This window comes from Cetorhinus maximus, chromosome 7, assembly GCF_964194155.1.
Source record: "Cetorhinus maximus chromosome 7, sCetMax3.hap1.1, whole genome shotgun sequence".
In the NCBI taxonomy this organism is placed as follows: domain Eukaryota; kingdom Metazoa; phylum Chordata; class Chondrichthyes; order Lamniformes; family Cetorhinidae; genus Cetorhinus; species Cetorhinus maximus.
In genome coordinates this window covers 29,435,485-29,455,053 of record NC_135885.1, presented here as the reverse complement: position 1 = coordinate 29,455,053, position 19,569 = coordinate 29,435,485, and the positions used below count along the sequence as shown (strand labels likewise).

Sequence of the window (19,569 nt, the reverse complement as noted above, 5' to 3'; positions counted from 1 at the left end):
TGTGACACCACGTTTCTTTAAGGCCAGGCCTGTGCCTTATACATTGAACAAAGGGTGGATGCAGAGCTGTGCAGGTAAGAAAAGCTGGGCATCATCCAACCTGTCCAATTCTCGGAGTGGGCTGCACCTATAGTTACAATGGTTAAGTCTGACCACACTACACGCACACTTTATAGTGTGGAAACTATAAATTGACTGTAAATACGGCAGCAAAACTAGATGAGTACCTCATTCCAAGGATAGATGACTTATATGCAAAGCTGGCTGGAGGCAAGTCCTATACAAAATTGGATATGAGCCACGCCTACCAACAGTTGGAACTAGATAGCGCGTCAAGAGAATACATGACTATTAATACACCCAAGGGTTTCTATCAGTACACTCGTTTACCCTTGTAGTCTCGTCAGAATGCGCTATTTGCCAGAGAACAATGGTGAGTCTTTTGAAAGGACTCCCATGAGTGGTAAAATATTTGGATGTTGCTCTCATCACTGGGTCAACCAAGACTGTTCACTTGGCCAACCTGGAGGAGGCGCTAAGAAGGTTCATGGAAGCTCGCGTACGGTTAAAGAAAGAAAAATGCACATTTCAAGCACCAGAAGTCACTTATCTAGGTCACAGGGTGGACACCATGGATTTGCATCCAGTAGAAGATAAAGTTCAGGGAATAAATGATGCACCATGACCATCCAATGTAACAGAATTCAAGTCCTTCCTGGGTATGATCAACTATTATAGCCACTTCTTACCCAACCTGTCAACTGTTTTGGCACTATTACACTCGCTGCTGAAAAAGAACCACCATTGGTCATGGGGTTCACAACAGGAAGAAGCCTTTGTGGAAGCAAAGAAATTGCTGCAATCGTCATGTTTATTGGTACACTATGACCCATTGAAAGAGCTGGCATTAACATGTGGTGCCTCTCCTCTCGGTGCCAAAGCCGTGTTATCATATAAAATGGAAAATGGATCAGAAAGGCCCATTGGCTATGTCTCAAGAACCCTTTCTCAAGCCGAGAAGGGCTATTCTCAGTTAGAAAAAGAAGGATTATCAGTAGTATTTGGTGTAAAAAAAAGTTTCACCAGTACCTACATGGACGACATTTTACCATTGTGTCAGACTATAAACCAGTAACGGGATTATTCAGCAAAGATAAGGCCATTCCGCCAATAGCATTAGCCAGAATACAACACCGGGCTCTGACATTATCTGTGTACGAGTATACTTTTATGTACCGCCTTGGCCTAGACATTGCAAATGTAGATGCGCTCAGTCACCTCTCATTACCACTGTAAACACTCCCGTTCCACAAGAATTAGTGCTATTATTGAATATCTTAGGCCAGGATTTTCCGGGACCCGAGAGGCGAGGCCCCAGCCAGAAGTCCATTGACTTGCGGTGGGACCAGAAAATCCTGGCAGCGGCCAGGTGCGGAAAATCCCGCCCTTAGAGCCTTCTCCTATGCATGCAAAACAAATTAGAAAGTGGATGAACAGAGGTCCAATATTGTCGAAAGTCAGGGACTTTGTTTTGCAAGGATGGCCAAACTCGCCTGTATCTGAAGAATTGAGACCATTCCATGTCAGAAGCACGGAATTAAACTGTGAAGACGGAATTGTGTTGTGGGGTTCAAGAGTTGTCGTCCCATCACAAGGTAGACAGCCACTCTTGACAGAGCTCCACAGTGCACATCCAGGCATATCAAAGATGAAAATGCTTGCGCGAAGCTAAGTATGGTGGCCAGGCATTAGCAGTGACATTGAGAGCATGGTCAAGCACTGTCTCCACTGTCAGCAACAACAGAAGTTGCCTGTTGCAGCTCCACTGCATCCTTGGGACCGGCCTGGTTGACTCTGAGTTCAACTACCTACCAATTACGTAGAACCATTCTTAAGTACCATGTTTTTGTTAATTGTAGATTCAAAATCAAATGTTCTTGTTAATTGTAGATTCAAATTCAAAATGGATGTGTACAAAGTCAAATTGCCAACGTCCAACATAACCAACGAGAAGCTACGTCACTGTTTCAGCATTCATGGCCTATCTGAAATGGTCGTTTCTGATAATGGTACAGCCTTTGCCAGCATTGAGTTTCAGAAATTTATGGATCTGAATGGAATCTGACATATTAAAACAGCCCCTTGGCATCCCTCATTGAATAGTCTAGCTGAAAGGGCTGTACAAAATTTCAAGTCTGGCATGAAAAAGTTATCATAAGGTACTCTGGAATCTCGACTTTCCCAGTTTCTCTTCAGTTATTGTAGAACGCCACATTCTACTCCGGGGTCAATGCTGTTGGAGTTATTAATGAAAAAGCCATTTGCGAACACGTTTACGCTGGTGTTTCTGAATTTAGAGAGGAAGATAGTGCAGAACCAGAGTAATCAGAAATTTAACCATGACATACACAGTAAAGCTCGCACATTCAGTATAGGTGACATGGTATACATGCAAAATTTCGGCAGTGGACCCTGTTGGGCTCCGGGAGCCATTGTTTCAGAGACTGGTCCATTAACTTTCCAAGTGCAAGTGGGAGATAGAATCATCCGGAAGCACGTAGGTTACATCCGTGCCAGAGAGACATTCCAACAATTATCTGATCAACATTGAACCGTCAACTTCTGAGGTGTATTATCGACCTAGAACAGACATTCCAGATGTTTCAGAAGAGTTGCCAAATCCTGAACTGCTCAGTTCCGATGATGTGTCTCACAGTGCAGCTCCAGATCCTGCCGGTCCTGTTCAGGAACATCCAGTGGTAGGGCTGCACCGCTCTAGCCATATAAGAAGAGCACCTCAGACTTGATTTATAATCACCTGAAATTGTATATATGTTTGCTGGATTGTTTAAATCTTTTTTTGTAAAGAGTAATTGTAAAAAACTAAAGGGGGAGGAAATGTGGTAACTGGATGTTTAGTCACTCTCTCCTGGGTCACGCGATGTACTCTGGGGGTTCCAACCAGTGAGTTCTTAGCGCCGGCAATCCGTGGGGCGGGGACGCTTTTCTGATGAGAGATCTGGTCATGTGTGCAGGCACTAAAAATGTCTCTGTAATAAAGTTTAACTGATTCTTGACGAAACCAGCCTGCTCCAGCGTCATCACAGCTGCACACCGCAAGCGTCCTAGCTGGAGATTGGTCTTTAATTCCTGGAGACTCCAGGCCAATAATCCTGGAGAGTTGGTAACCCTGAATGTGCCCCATACCCCCCACATCATCCCCCCCCCACATCATCCCCCCCACCCCCCTCATCAGCCCCCCCCACCCTCATCAGCCCCCCCGACCCCCTTAACCGCCCCCCCAACCCCCCTCATCAGCCCCCGCACCCCCCTCATCAGCCCCCCCCACCCCCATCAGCCCCCCCCACCCCCCTCATCATCCCCCCCCACCCCCCTCATCATCCCCCCCCCACCCCCCTCATCATTCCCCCCCTCCATCATTCCCCCCCCCACCCCCCTCATCATCCCCCCCACACCTCCTCATCACCCACCCCAAACCACTAGCAATCCAAATTAACTGTTCATACTTATTATACAGGCACAAGAGTGGATCATTTACACAGAGGCTAAGTGACTCTATAGTCCTCTCTCTTTCTCTGTGTGTGTTTGTGTCCCACTCAATGCCTTCCCCTTCTCCCGGAACCATTGTGCGGGGCCAGCAGCGCCTGGCCGTCGGGGTGCTTTAACTTGCGTGGTTTCCGGGTGAGGTGGCCCGGGTGCTGGGTCGGGTTAGGCTGGGCTGCTTTGCTGGGAGATGGCTGAATGCAGAGTGGAGGCACCGGGTCCGATCCCGATCCCGATCCCGGAGCCGGGGATCGGCGGCGGGGCCACGCAGACTAACAATAACCCGCTGGCCAGGAAGCTGAATAAAATCCTGGAGACCCGGCTGGACAATGACAAGGTGGGGGTTGTCAGTTAGTCAGTCAGTCAGCCAGCCAGCCAGCTGTCAATATACTGACTTCACTCTACTAAATAATCAGATTCATTATCTATTCAGTGAGAATTACGTTAGACAGAAATAAGCCTCCTGCAACTAAGAAAAAAACACAGTTCACTGAATGGAAGCTGCAAAGCTTCTGAATATATTGCAATTATAGACAATTCTTTCCAATGTAGAGAGCCTCAGATTAGAAGTGACGATGTTCCTCTAGCATTTTGTAAATGTAATCTGCTTGGATATGTCAATGAGAAAGAAAAGGCGCAGCTCCATTTGCTTAAATAGGTTAACAAAGTGTAACGCTCTGTAAATCGGTTCATTCTCACTCGTTATAAGGTGTTATTTACATTTTGATTTAAAACGTTTCTCATACTCAGACATAAACAGCAATATTCCTTTGGTCACCATGAACCTACTCTCAATATGAACCACAATCGCTCCCTCAAGTTAAAGGGTGCAGACTTGAGCATATCTGATGCACAACTGGTTCAGCTATCCATTCAATCGCATCAAGTGCTATCACACTCAAAACTATTTACTAGTCCAGGATCACTGGAGAACAAAGATAATCCTTGGCATCTTTTCTCCACTATCAACTGCCTTTCCTTTCTGCTACTTCCTCCACCCTCATCCTCAACAAAAGGTGCAAGGAGCTTGTGGATGTTTTTGTCAATATAATTCATTTGAATGCTTCTCCTCAGGCCCTAACTAGGACACCCCTGTGTTTCACTCTAGTTTCTTTCTTATCTTCCTCAATGCCCTTTCTGAGCTCACCTAGCCCATAAAATTCACCTCCTGTTGTCTTGAAAACTCTGGTTCCCACTCCACAGGTATTGCCCCCACCCCCCTTTATCAAACCACTGTCACCACCCTCATCGTAAAAGAAATGTGCTTGATATCTCTATTCTTGCAGATATCTATATGCAATATAGATGTCCTTTCCAAAGACTTTGAATGTGCTGTTGCCGCCCAAATCTATACTTCTACACAATGTCATGTTTGAACCTCTCAGTTTTTGCCCCTGATCATATCCAGAGTTCTCTAGAAATGGCTTCTCTTCCTGGCCCTGCGCTGTAATATATATTTGGATCCTTTTCTTCCCCATCAACATGCTGGTTCTTAATGACATCATCTGCAGACTTGGGGTCAGTTTTCATAGGTTTGGTGTTGATATCCAGATCTACCTCTATCAGCTTTCCACTGTATGTTTTGTGAGACTGTTTGTTTGAAATATTATCTGAGTCTTGGATGAGCCCCAATCTCTGGCACCTAAACGTTGGGAAGATTGAAGCCACTTGGACTCCTCCATACCTTTGCCATTGATTCTATCTCATGCGGAACCCAACTGATCACAAACCTGGTATCCTTCATGACCCTGAGTTGAGCTTTTAATCCCATATCCTTTTTGTCACAAAGGCCATCTCCATCCATCTCCATAATATCACTGGGCACTGACTCTGCCTCTCCTCCAATGCATCTATTGCTGAAACGTTCCTCATCCATTATCACCTCCTGGATCCACCTCCCACCCTGCACCCAGCATAAACTTCAGCTTGTCCAAAACTTTGCTACTCATATCCTGTCCCTGTTAAGTCCTGCTCTGACATTGCCTTTATCTTCACTACCTTAGTTATAGTGGCTTTCGACTCTCCATATCTTCAATTTAAAATCCTAATCCTTGTGGTTACAATCCACCATGGCCTTGCTGCACCCTATCCCAGGAACTTCCTTAGACCTCAGCCCTACAGCCACTACTCCAGCAGCCCGCAATGTCTCTCTTTTCCTTTAATTGTGGCCTCCTGTGCATGCCAATGTCCCACAGTTGGTAATTATGTTTCGTGCTTAGGCCTCACACTCTGGGATTCCCTCCGTAAAACATTTGCTTCTCCAGCTCCTTAAACATGTTCCTTAAAACTCCTTTGACCAAGCTTTTTATCACCCCGGTACCATCTCCTTCTTTGGCTTGGAGTTGATTTTTCTTCCCTTGCTTCTCAGTGAAGCCTGATGAGATGCTTTTTCTATGCTTTGCGGGTGACACAAAACTAGGTGGGAATGTGAATTGTGAGGAGGATGCAAAGATGTTCAAGGAGATTTGGACAGGCTTAATGAGTGGGCAAGAACATTGCAGATGGAATATAATGTGGATAAGCGTGAGTTATCCACTTTGGTAGGAGGAATGGAGGTGCAGAGTATTTCTTAAATGATGAGAGATTGTGAAGTGTTGATGTCCAAAGGGACTTGGGAGTCCTTGTTCATAAGACACTGACAACTAACATGCAGGTGCAGCAAGCAATTAGGAGGGCAAAATGGTATGTTGGTCTTTATCACAAGAGGATTTGAGTACAGGAGTAAAGATGTCTTGCTTCAATTGTATAGAACCTTGGTTAGACCGCAGCTGGAGTATTGTGTACAGTTTTAGTGGTCTTAGCTAAGGAAGGACATACTTGCCATAGAGGGAATGCAGCGGGGGTTCACTGGACTAATTCCAGGAATGGTGGGAGTGTCCTATGAGGAGTGATTGAGGTGGCTGGGCCTGTAACCTCTAGAGTTTAGAAGAATGATAGGTGATCTCATTGAAACTTACAAAATTTTTAAAGGGCTCAACAGGGTAGATGCAGAAAGGATGTTTCTCCTGGCTAGGGGGTGGGGGTGTCTAGAATCAGGGAATATAGTCTCAGAATTGTACTCAAACACAATCTGTAACCTCATGGCCCAGCATATCCTCCACTCTACCATTACCATCAGGCCAGGGGATCAAACCTGGTTTAATGAAGAGTGGAGGAGGGCCAGTCAGGAGCAGCACCAGGCATACTTAAAAATGAGGTGTCAACATGGTGAAGCTATAGCATAGGACCACTTGCGTGCCAAACAGCATAAGCAGCAAGAGATAGACAGAGCTGAGCGATCCCACAACAAATGGATCAGATCTAAGCTGTGCAGTCCTGCCACATCCAGTCGTGAATAGTGGCAGACAATTAAACAACTCGCTGGAGGAGGAGGCCCCACAAATATCCCCATCCTCAATGATGGAGGAGCCCAGCACAGCAGTGCAAAAGATAAGGCTGAAGCATTGCAACAATCTTCAGCCAGAAGTGCCAAGTGGATGATCCATCTTGGCCTTCTCCAGAGGTCTCCAGCATCACAGACGCCAGTCTTCAGCCAACTTGATTCACTCCACATGATATCAAGAAACAGCTGAAGGCACTGGATGCTGCAAAGGCTATGGGCCCTGACAATATTCCGGCAATAGTACCGAAGACTTTTCTCCAGAACTTGCCGCGCCCGTAGTTAAGCTCCTCCAGTACAGCTACAACACTGGCATCTACCCGTGTGATAAACTACCCAGGTGTGTCCTGTACACAAAAGCAGGACAAATCCAACACAGCCAATAACTGCCCCATCAGTCTGCTCTCGATCATCAGTATAGTAATGGAAGGGGTCATTAACAGTCCAATCAAGTGGCACTTGCTTAGCAATAACCTGCTCACTGATGCCCAGTTTGGGTTCCGCCAGGGCCACTCAGCTCCTGACCTCATTACAGCCTTAGTTCAAACCACGGACAGAGAAGCTGAACTCCCGAGGTGAGGTGAGATTGACTGCCCTTAACATAAAGGCAGCATTTGACCGAGTGTGGCATCAAGTAGCCCTGGAAAAACTGGATTAATGGGAATCAGGGGGAAAACTTTCCGCTGGTTGGAGTCACGCCTAGCCCAAAGGAAGATGGTTGTGGTTGTTGGAGATCAGTCATCACTGCAGGAGTTCCTCAGGGTAGTGTCCTAGGCCCAACCATCTTCAGCTGCGTCATCAATGATCTTCCTTCCATCATAAGGTCAGAAGTGGGGATGTTGGCTGATGTTGCACAATGTTCAGCACCATTTGCAACTCCTCAGATACTGAAGCAGTCCATGTCCAAATGCAGTAAGACCTGGACAATATTCAGGCTTGGGCTGACAAGTGGCAAGTAACATTTCACGCCACACAAGTGTCAGGCAATGACCATCTCCAACAAGAGAGAATCCAACCATCGCCCCTTGATGTTCAATGGAGTATTGTGTGCAGTTCTGGTCACCACATTACAGGAAGGATGTAATAGCTCTGGAGAGAGTGCAGAGGAGGTTTACAAGAATGTTGCCAGGGTTAGAAAAGAGTAGCTACAAGGAGAGATTGGATAAGTTGGGGTTATTTTCCTTAGAATAAAGAAGGCTGAGAGGTGACTTGATTGAGGTGTACAAAATTATGAGGGGAATAGATAGAGTGGACAGAATAAAATTGTTTCCCTTGACGGAGAATTCTAGAACCGGGGACATAGATTCAAGATAAGTGGCAGAAGGTGTAGGGGGGACATGAGGAAGAACTTTTTTATGCAGAGGGTAGTGGGTGTCTGGAATTCGCTGCCCAAGTTGGTGGTAGAGGCAGAAGTGTAACTCTTTTAAAAAGTACCTGGATCTGCACCTAAAGTGCTGTAAGCTGCAGGGCTATGGGCCGTGTGAAGGAAGGTGGGATTAGAAAGGGCACCTGGGTATCCTTGGGTTGGCATGGACAAGATGGGCCGAATGGCCTCCTTCTGTGCTGTAACTTTTCTATGGTTCTATTACCATCACTGAATCCCATGTTATCAACATACTGGGAGTTACCATTGACCAGAAACTGAACTGGACTAGCCATATAAACACTGTGGCCACAAGAGCAGGCCAGAGGCTAGGAATCGTGCGACAAGTAACTCACCTCCTGACTCCCCAAAACCTGTTTGACATCTACAAGGCAGAAGTCAGGAGTGTGTTGGAATACTCCCCACTTGCTTCGATGAGTGCGGCTCCCACAACACTGAAGAAGCTTGACAGTGTCCAGCACAAAGCAATCCGCTTGATTGGCACCACATCACAAACATTCACTCCCGCCACCACCGACGCAGAGTAGCAGCAGTGCGTACCATCTTCAAGATGCACTGCAGGAATTCACCAAGGCTCCTTAGACAGTATCTTCCAAACCCATGACCATGACCATGTATACGGATAAGGGCAGCAGATCGATGGGAACACCAACTCCTGGAGGTCCTCCAAGTCACTCACCAACCTGACTTGGAAATATATCGCCATTCCTTCACTGTTGCTGGGTCAAAATCCTGGAACTCCCTTCCTAACAGCACTGTGTGTATACCTACACCACATGTACTGCAGCGGTTCAAGAAGGCAGCTCACCACCACCTTCTCAAGGGTAACTAGGGCTGGGCAATAAATGCTGGCCCAGCCAGCGAAGCCAACATCCCATGAATGAATAATAAAAAAAAAACTCTAGGAAGGATGTCAGGATCCTTGAGAGGGTGCAAAGGAGATTTACCAGAGTGGTTCCAGGGATGAGGGATCTTTGCTACAAGGTTGGGAAAGCTGGGTTGCTCTCCTTGGAGCAAAGGAGTTTGAGGGGAGATTTGATAGAGGTGTACAAGATAATAAGTTTAGATAAGGTGAATGGAGAAAAGCTGTTCCCATTAGCTGATTATAAAAGGACTAGGGGACACAGATGTAAAGTTTTGGGCAAGAGATGCAGGGGGATATGAAAAGGAGCTTTTTTATGCAACGAGTGGTAATGACGTGGAACTCACTGCCTATGAGGGTGATGAAAGTGGAAATAATAAATAATTTCAAAAGGAAATTGGTTGGACATTTGAGGAAAATAAACTTGCAGGTCAATGGAGATAGAGCAGGAGAACAGGACTGACCAGATTGCTCTACGTCGAGCCGGCATGGACCCAATGGGCTGATGGCCTTCTCTGTGCCGTTACGACACTATGGAAGCATATTGGAAACACGTAGTGACCAAGGAAATTAAAATGGGTTTGCAATGTCTGTCACTCTGACATAAATGCCACTCCTTACATTTCAATATTGACAGCTCTGATATATTAAGTCAATATAGCCAATTCAAGATTTTTACTAGCCTCTAATAAGTAGTTACCGCAATCTATAATTACTGGCTGAGTGACTGAGAACCTTGAGAAATTTGAGCTGATCCGAGAGAGCTAGCATGAATTTGTAAAGATTAGGTCATGTCTATTGAACCTAATAGAATTCAGCCATTTCGGACAGAAGTTAGGAAACACCTCTGTGCAAAGGGTGGTAGAAGTGGGGAATTCTCTCTTAGAGAAAGCAGTCGATGCTAGCTCAATTAATAATTTTAAATCTGTGATCAATAGGTTTTTGCTAACCAAGGGTATTAAGGGATAGGGAACCAAGCTGAATGGATGGAGTTAGAATACAGATTAACCATGATCTCAATGAAAGATGGAGTAGGCTCGCGGGGCTGAATGGCCTGCTTGTGTTCCTATGACACTGGGAACTTTATATATAGGTGGACATATAAAGATCTTTGTTGAAGAAGTTTTTACATAGCACTGTATATGTCGACAATGTTTATGTTTAACAGTTAAAGTCAGGTTCAGATAATCTTGTAGCTACTGATTTAAGTTAGAACCCGGGCGCTTTTTTTTTCTTTAATGAGATGTGGATATTGCTGGCAAGGCCAGCTATTACTCGACTAGTCTGTGGGACACCTTCCCTGATTTTGGCACAGGCCCCCGGTTTTAATAAGGAGGATTTTGCAGGGTCGACAGCATACCTTTTGTCGTTTCCAGTGACTAAGTTGATGCCAGGTCGTTGATTGGTTTTATTCCTTTTTGGCATTTCTGTGGCGGTTTGGTTCAACTGATTGGCTTGCCAGGCAATTTCAGAGGACAGTTAAGAGTCAACCGCATTGCTGTGTGTCTGGAATCACATGGGTAGGCCAGACTGGGTCAGGATGGCAGATTTCCTCCCCTAAAGGACATTAGTGAGCCAGGTAGTTTTTTTTACAACAATCGATGATAGTTGTCATTGTCACCATTGAGACGAGCTTTATATTTCAGATTTATTACCAGCTGCCATGGTGAAATTTGAACTTGTGACCCAGGGCATCAGGCTGGTTCTCTGGATTACCAGACATGATCACTCGTGAGAGTAGAAATTGCAGGGGCACTAGTGATAATCTTTCAGTCTTCCTTAGACACAGGGGAGATGCCAGAGGACTGGAGAAATGTGAATGTTACAGCCCTGTTCAGAAAGGGGTGCAAGGATAAAGCTGGCAACTACAGACTAGTCAGTTTGACCTCAGTGGCAGGGAAACTTCTGGAAGCTATAGTTTGGGGTAAAATCAGTAGTCACTTGTGCAGGATAACTAAGGAAAGCCAGTATGGATTCATTAAGGGAAAATCATGTTTAACTAACTTTCGGGAGTTTTTTTGAGGAGGTAACAGAGAAGGTTGATAAGGAAACACTGTGGTATATATGGATTTTCAAAATGATTTGGTACAGTGCCACACAACAGACTTGTGAGCAAAATTCTAGGTAATGGAATAAAAGGGAAAGTAGGCACTTGGATAAGAATTGGCTGAGTGACAGGAAACAGAGAGTAGTGATAAATGATTGTTTTTCAGATTCGAGGAAGGTTTGTGGTGGAGTTCCCCAGGGGTCAGTGTTGGGGCCCTTGCTCTTCCTGATGTACATTAATGACCTAGACTGTGTTGTGCAGAGTATGATTTCAAAATTTGCAGATGATACAAAGACTGAAAATATTGTCAACTGTGATGAGGATAGTCTTGAACTTCAAAAGGACATAGACATGTTGGTGGATTAGGCAGACAAATGGCAGATGAAGTTCAATGCAGAGAAGTGTGAGGTGATCCATTTTGGCAGGAAGAATATGGTGAGACAGTATAAAATAAAGGGAGGGACTTTAAAGGAGGTGCAGGAACAGAGGGACCTTGGTTTATATGTACATAGGTCATTGAAGATGGCAGGGCATGTTGAGAGACCAGCTAAAAAAGCATATAGTATCTTAGGCTTTATTAATAGGGGTATTGAGTACAAGAATAAGGAGGTCATGTTGAACTTGTATAAGACACTACTTATCTGGAGGACTGTATCCAGTTCTGGGCGCCATACTTGAGAAAGGATATGAAGACATTGGAAAGAGTGCAGAGGAGACTCACAAGAATGATTCCAGGGTTAAAGAACTGTAGCTATGAGGATAGATTGGAGAGTTTGGGACTCTTTCCCTTGGAGGAACGAAGACTGAGAGGAGACTTGTTAGAGGTATTCAAGATCCTGAGGGGTATGGACAGGGTAAATAGTGAGAAACTATTCCCACTCAAGAGAGCATCAAGATTCAAAATAATTGGCAAAAGGAGTAAATGTGATGTGAGGAAATTTTTTTTCACTTAGAGGGTGGTTGGAGTCTGGAACTTTTCTGAAAGGGTGGTGGAGGCAGGTTTGATCGAGGTATTCAAAAGGGAATTGGATTACTGCCTGAAAAGAAATAATGTGCAAGGTTATGGGGATAAGGCAGGAGAATGAGACTAGGTGAAATGCTCTTTCAGAGAGCCAGGGCAGACTTGATGATCCAGATGGCCTCCTTCTGCACTGTAAAGATTCTGTGACTATGCCACCATCTCCCCCTAAGTTAAAGAGGCCTGTGGGTTGAGTGCTCAATCTATGCACCTTGATGTTGAACCATGGAATATATTTTAATTGTGAAGTGTTCAGATTCTTCCCTCCATTGAGCAGGTTTCGTGTCTCTCACAAAAAGGAACGATGGTGGCATAGTGGAGCATCACTGGACTAGTAATCCAGAGACCCAAGATAATGCTCTGGATTACTGGATTACTCTGGTTTGAATTCCACCATGGCAGAGGGTGAAAGTTGAATTCACTAAAACTCCATGAAACCATTGCTGATTGTTGTAAAAACCCATCTGGTTCATTAATGTCCTTTAGGGAAGGAAATCTACTGTCCTTAGATAAAAGCAAAATACTGCGGATGCTGGAAATCTGAAACAAAAACAAAAATAACTGGAAAAACTCAGCAGGTCTGACAGCACCTGCAGAGAGGAACACAGTTAACGTTTCGAGTCCGTATGACTCTTCATCAGAACTAAGGAAATATAGAAATGTGGTGAAATATAAGCTGGTTGAGGGGGTGGGACAGGTAGAGCTGGATAGAGGGCCAGTGATAGGTGGAGGCAAAGAAGAGATTGCCAAAGATGTCATAGACAAAAGGACAAAGGAGTGTTGATGGTGGTGATATTATCTAAGGAATGTGCTAATGGTGACATTAAGGGTAGAAAGCAAGACAAGCAAGTGACAGGTGGTCCTAGTGGGGGGTGGGGGGAAGAGATTGAAATGGGCTAAAAGGTGGAGATAAAACGATAGATCGAAATAAATTTTAAAATAGGTGGGAAAAGAAAAATATATTGAAAAAAATTATAAATTATTGGAAAAAGGGGGAATCGGAAAGGAGGTGGGGATGGAGGAGAGAGTTCATGATCTGAAGTTGTTGAACTCAATGTTAAGTCCGGAAGGCTGTAGAGTGCCCAGTCGGAAGATGATGCGCTGTTCCTCCAGTTTATGTTGAAACGCAGGCACTCCACAGCCTTCTGGACTTAACATTGAGTTCAACAACTTCAGGTCACGAACTCTCTCCTCCATCCCCGCCCGCTTTCCGATTCCCCCTTTTTCCAATAATTTATAATTTTTTTAATATATTTTTCTTTTCCCACCTATTTTAAAATTTATTTCTATTGTTTTATCTCCACCTATTAGCCCATTTCAATCCCTTCCCCCCCACCCCACCCCCACTAGGGCCATCTGTCACTTGCTTGTCCTGCTTTCTACCCTTAGTGTCACCATTAACACATTCCTTAGATAATATCACCACCGTCAACACCCCTTTGTCCTTTTATCTATGACATCTTTGGCAATCTCTTCTTTGCCTCCACCTATCACTGGCCCTCTATCCAGCTCTACCTGTCCCACCCCCCATCAGCCAGCTTATATTTCACCACATTTCTATATTTCCTTAGTTCTGATGAAGAGTCATACAGACTCGAAACGTTAAATGTGTTCCTCTCTGCAGATGCTGTCAAATCTACTGCCCTTACCTGGTCTGGCCTACATATGACTCCAGATCCACAGCAATGTGGTTGACTCTTAACTGCGCTCTGAACAAGGGCAATTAGGGATGGGCAATAAATAACATGATGGTTTTATAGGATAGTGACCTCTCTGCGATCCCAATCTTGAAGTTATTTGAAATATACCACAGTAATTAACCTGATATCAAGCCTGTTTTTCAGTGTATCACAGGCAGTTGGACAACCTGGCTCAGACTGGGCCAGAAAAGGGAAAACAAAGGGAGAGTGCACCAAAGCTTGTGGGTATTTGTTCTTTGCTAAGCCTGTTGGAGAGACAAGAATTATATTTTGTTTTCTTTGAAAGTAAATTAGAAACAGTGTTGACTCTAGACAAGCCAGGTCACAGTCAAACCATTTTCTGAGCTCTTCCCTTTTCGTTGCTTTGCTGTGCCGAACTAATACATGTAATGGAAGAATGATCAGCCACTTTTGCAAATATTTTTAACATCTATCAACACAAAATAATTGTGCAAATAATTTCTATGTCAGTATTCTTGAACAAAATCTTTTCTTGTAAACTTGATGGCAGCAACTCAAAGTTAACCTCTCTTGTGCATGTTCGAGTATCAGTTAATGCTGGAGAAAGTATAAGCGGACATCAAAATTGGTGCGTTATAACACTTGGGAGTGTTTTTATCAGTGACTAAAATGCATTCGCATGGCATGTGTTTTTTTTCATAAATATGACTGTTCTGCTGTTCAGGGAAGGCTGAAAGGACTATTTTGATATTCCATATGCATTCCTAACTTTCTTTTAGATAATGCATTTATTCCTGTTCAGAATAAAATACGAATGATAATTTAGCAACAAAACTAATCTGATAGTTTTTATGGTAACATAAATGCTTTCATTCATTTTATTGGTGGTAAATAACTTAATGTACCAGTAGACTGTTCAGAAGTTTGGTTGATTGGGAAACAGGATGACATTGAGAAAACAGTCTGTAGCTGCAGGTGAGGGAATGCATAGTGTGCAAGAGGGAGAACCAGATGGAAAGGAATGGTGGGAAGAAGAAGGTACGTGGAAAGCAATAATCTTGAGAAACAAGCCAGATGGAAGGGGTCACCATGAGAGCAACATACATGGTATTCTCAGGCATCCTGTTGTCTAGAGCTAATCTGTTATAATGTTCATATGTTAGTAGCTTGTAGAATTGAGACCAGTGAAATTTGTAACAGTGCACCAGTGAGCATGTTCTGATGAATATTGCATGTCCTCTGATTGTACTCTCTCATACTAGTATCTTGGTTTTTATGTTTCTAAAGCTGCTTATTGTAAATGTTTTGACTTTCTGATATTGCCAGGCTAGCGATTGTTCTCAATTACTGGCCTTAATTCTAAATTAAATAATTGCTTTTAAAAATACCACATATGAGGCATAAGTAAAATTCTGTAGGGGTTCTCTAATGATTCAGTGGATATGTTTATCTGTATGTTTACCAGCTATTCCATGTGGATCAAAAAAATCCAAACTGGCTGAGTCAGTCGATTCCTGCTTGGCAGTGTTGGGAACACTGCAATTAGCTTTAGCCCTACTAAAAATGAATCAAGATTATTGGTACTGTTAGTGCTGTGTTAGAAACAGTCAAATGTATCTGTAATGGTCACTGTGAGCCTTGCTACCCAGAAGAACAAACTCTTGACAAATACCTTGAAGGGCCTGTGCCGCATGTCGAACTATACTACACAATGTGTTGCTGCCATGGAGATAGCTAATGGAAGAAAACTAGACAGAATCAACCTCTTGATAAATCTGTGATATGGGTCTCAAACTTCTTGATGTCTAATGACAGTTGTACACAATTATTAAGAAGCAGGACCAACGTTGGTGCATATCGCCAACAGAAAAGAGAATCTCTTCTCCTCCTCCCAAAAAAAATTGACTCTTATAATATAAATCACTTCACTCCTTTTGACTTAGTGTCATTGGGAACTTTTAGAATTTTTTTTTAACCTACTCTGAAAATATATTGAAGCAGAAGTATTTGGTTTGTTGAAGTCCTGTTATGGCGACATGCATTTACTTGTTCTTGGTACCTCTTAAATGTATCTGTTAATCTTGTTGCATGGTGGAGCTGGAGAAATGAGCAGCTTTCGTGCGAAAGAAAAGTTGACTTCAACAATCATTTTATTTTTCTGGGTGTTAACTCATCACAATCCTAAAGGGTAAAAATTCTTGCATTCTACAAGTTTCAATAACTTACTTCAAACCCATCACAATCCTTTTCATTCACTTTGAGCTGTCCTTTCCTGCTGAAAATGGGGAACATTTTCAGCAGATTTGGCATGATTGCTATTTAGTTATTTTACCTCTCTTGCCACCATGCTGTTGCATGGTTCCAAAAACACTGGCAATCCTTTGACACTTCTTTCCATTGGCCATTCTTATATAAGTCTACATAGTGAGTGTTGGCATTCCTACCCTGGAAAACATTAAAGCCAAATCTAATCCTGTTCACAAGTTCACTTTTCACCTGGGATCATTGAATAGTGATCAGGAAGAGGAACACTACCTGATTTTCCTTTTCTCTCCCTAGCCAGAAATGCTATTGCCGTTATCTCAAGTTTCAATTGTATCTTAGTTGAAACATCAAGCTGAATATAAGTACAGTGAAACCTGTACGTTACGGACACTTTAGGAACTGGCACCAGGCATCATTGTCTTGCAGGTGTCTTTATTTTCAAAATGATCATTGTTTGTGCTGTAGACATCATCAGTAAAATGGGGAGTTCTTTGCCCAGGATCCATAGTAGCAAAGAAACCTCTCCAATCCTGGGATAGAACTGCAGATGCATTCACCCCTCGAGATAGAGCAGCATCTCTGCTGCCCTGCATGCTAGGTAAAAAACTTCCCATTCCACAAAAGACGTTTCTTTCACAAAACGCACCACTGCATTGCATGAGATGGTGTACACTGATCTCACGAGAACTTGAGGGCAGAAAGGAAGCCAGCTTCAAGTTAAAGCATAAAAACAAAAAGCTAAAAGCTACTGCGGATGCTGGAAATCCAAAACAAAAACAGAATTACCTGGAAAAACTCAGCAGGTCTGGCAGCATCGGCGGAGAAGAAATCAGTTAACGTTTCGAGCCTTCATGGCCCTTCGGCAGAACTGAAGCATAGTTAGAAGAAGGGAGAAATATAAATTGGTTTAAGGTGGCGGGGGGGGCGGGGTGGTGGGGGTGGTGGGGGGAGAGAGAGACATTGAGGGTGTGGTGATTGTGGAGATGAGCAGATAATCAAAATATGTCACAGACAAAAGGGTCAAAGAGGTGTTTTGTCTGAGAAAAGTGCTAATTAAGAATGGAGTGATTTATATTATAAGAGTCAATTTTTTTTGGGAGGAGGAGAAGAGATTCTCTTTTCTGTTGGCGATATGCAGCAATGGTGGTCTTGCTTCTTAATAATTGTGTACAACTGTCATTAGACATCAAGAAGTTTGAGACCCATATCACAGATTTATCAAGAGGTTGATTCTGTCTAGTTTTCTTCCATTAGCTATCTCCATGGCAGCAACACATTGTGTCCTCCATTCTTAATTAGCACTTTTCTCAGACAAAACACCTCTTTGACCCTTTTGTCTGTGACATCCTTTAATTATCTGCTCATCTCCACAATCACCACACCCTCAATGTCTCTCTCTCTCTCTCCCCCCACCCCCCCCCCACCCCACCTTAAACCAATTTATATTTCTCCCTTCTTCTAACTATGCTTCAGTTCTGCCGAAGGGCCATGAAGGCTCGAAACGTTAACTGATTTCTTCTCCGCCGATGCTGCCAGACCTGCTGAGTTTTTCCAGGTAATTCTGTTTTTGTTCAAGTTAAAGCATGGCTGATCTCAACTCACTGAATGTTCAAGATACAGCAGCTTTGTGACAAGCTGTGTCCTGTGCATTAAAAGCTGTCCTTAGTTCGTAGTTTCAGAGTGTTTCTTGAACATGTTGCCATGTAAGTTACTTTGGGTCTCTTAATGTGTTTCATTTTTAGGGATGTAAATTTATACTGGTTTTACTGAAATATACAAAATGTGTGAATTGGACTAACAGTAGATTGTTATATGTTTTGACAACTTTGCCCTTAACTGTTTTGCACCCCCCCCTTCCTCTCTGAGATGTTGATTTGAGCGTGGTTGCAGGTACCTGCTACTCTGGTACCTCACCCTTGCTAATACTCATGTGTGAGGCATTGACAGTAAATGTTAGCAGGTTATTCAATATGGGGTTAGCATACCCGAGTCTGATCTTGTCCAAACATGCATGCTGCCAGCAAGGGTCACTTCATAGAGATCAATGGTGAGAACTCACTGTTTCAGCTTACATGATGCCAAGAATAGTTTACCTATAAACGCCTCCCGGACTTCAGCCAAAGCAAGACAGTCCAAGGGCTTACCCCAGAGCTGTTTGACCTGTATGCCCTAGGTATTTACTGTATATACCCATTGAGATGTTGAAGTGTTGGGATTGTTGTGTTTGAAGCAGCTAGGCGTTTAACTAGACTTAATGCTAGTACAGAAAAAGAAACATTCATTAACTCTACAATCAATAAAGCCTTAAAATCCTTATTACTATTTTCAATAAAATACCTTGGTTCTCTGTAATACTTTCATTTGTCACAGTGATTCATAGGGGCTCCAGTTTCTTGTAGGAATTTCCCAGTAAATACTAATTTGCCAGTGATTCATGACAGTTCTTGTTTCTCTAAGGATTTCCTCGATCTCATTCCTCAAAGGGACTTGCTTTGACAGGCTTCTTATAACCATGCCCTAAATTCTTGGAAATTAGCTTCTTGTAAAGCCCTTACTTTATACAGAGATGGACTATAGTGCTAAAATCTGTTATTGATTTTTTTTTTAAACCAGCTTTATTTATTTAAATGTAGAACTGATGAGAACCTTGAATTTAATTTTAAAAATAAAAAAATGTGCAGCATTAGCTCTATTAGATCTTCATGGAATAGAGCTTCCAGACCTATCATCCTATGAATGGGATGCTGCTGTGCATTTCACTTGTGCTTCATTATACTACTAGCTTTAAATGCAAGTCCAAAACCTCAGGTTACATAATCACAGTGCTTTACAATATTTTTGACATAATTTCCCATAGGAAGGACAGTAAAGACAAGGTAATCAGCTCTTCAACTTGTAATTTAAGATTTTTTAAAGTGTTCAGTCTCAATGTAGTACATTTCCTATTAAATTGTAAAATATACCTTTTCAATTCACAGGACATGTTGGAGGCTCTTAAAGCCTTGTCTGTATTCTTCACTGAGAATAGTTTACGTACCAGGAGAAATTTGCGAGGAGACATAGAGCGGCGTAGCTTGTCCATTAATGAGGAATTTGTACGTGTATTCAAAGAAGTCAAAGAGGTACGTGTCAAACATCTCTTACAATGAAGAGGACTTATGGCTTGTGAAGTATTGATTGATGGAATTTAGATTATAAATGAAGGTTCTTTTTTCAAAAAAACTAAAAAGAAATTGGAGCAAACTGATGACAAAAAGTCACATTTTGCACCTATGCATCAACAAAAATTAAACATGTCTTTCTTCATTAGGGAGCTTTTGCTCACTTTCAATAGGTTGCTGCATGGAACGTTTGCTGAAGTGGTATGCTTCATCTTGATAAAGAGAGAC

At 43.1% G+C, this 19,569-nt stretch overlaps 1 protein-coding gene across 3 annotated transcripts in view; it reads left to right on the top strand.

Moving 5' to 3' along the window:
- The first annotated feature begins 3,695 nt into the window (after positions 1-3,695).
- The window catches only part of cog6 (component of oligomeric golgi complex 6), a 141,392-nt gene continuing 125,518 nt past the window's right edge, over positions 3,696-19,569 (top strand). For 2 of the 3 annotated variants that reach the window (XM_078545271.1, XM_078545270.1), the window contains exons 1-2: positions 3,696-3,901; positions 19,159-19,302. In XM_078545271.1, coding sequence (XP_078401397.1) covers positions 3,755-3,901; positions 19,159-19,302 — 291 coding nt within the window. In that variant the 5' untranslated portion in view covers positions 3,696-3,754. The remainder of the gene's footprint in view (positions 3,902-19,158; positions 19,303-19,569) is intronic. The other variant, XM_078545272.1, reaches the window with a different exon arrangement.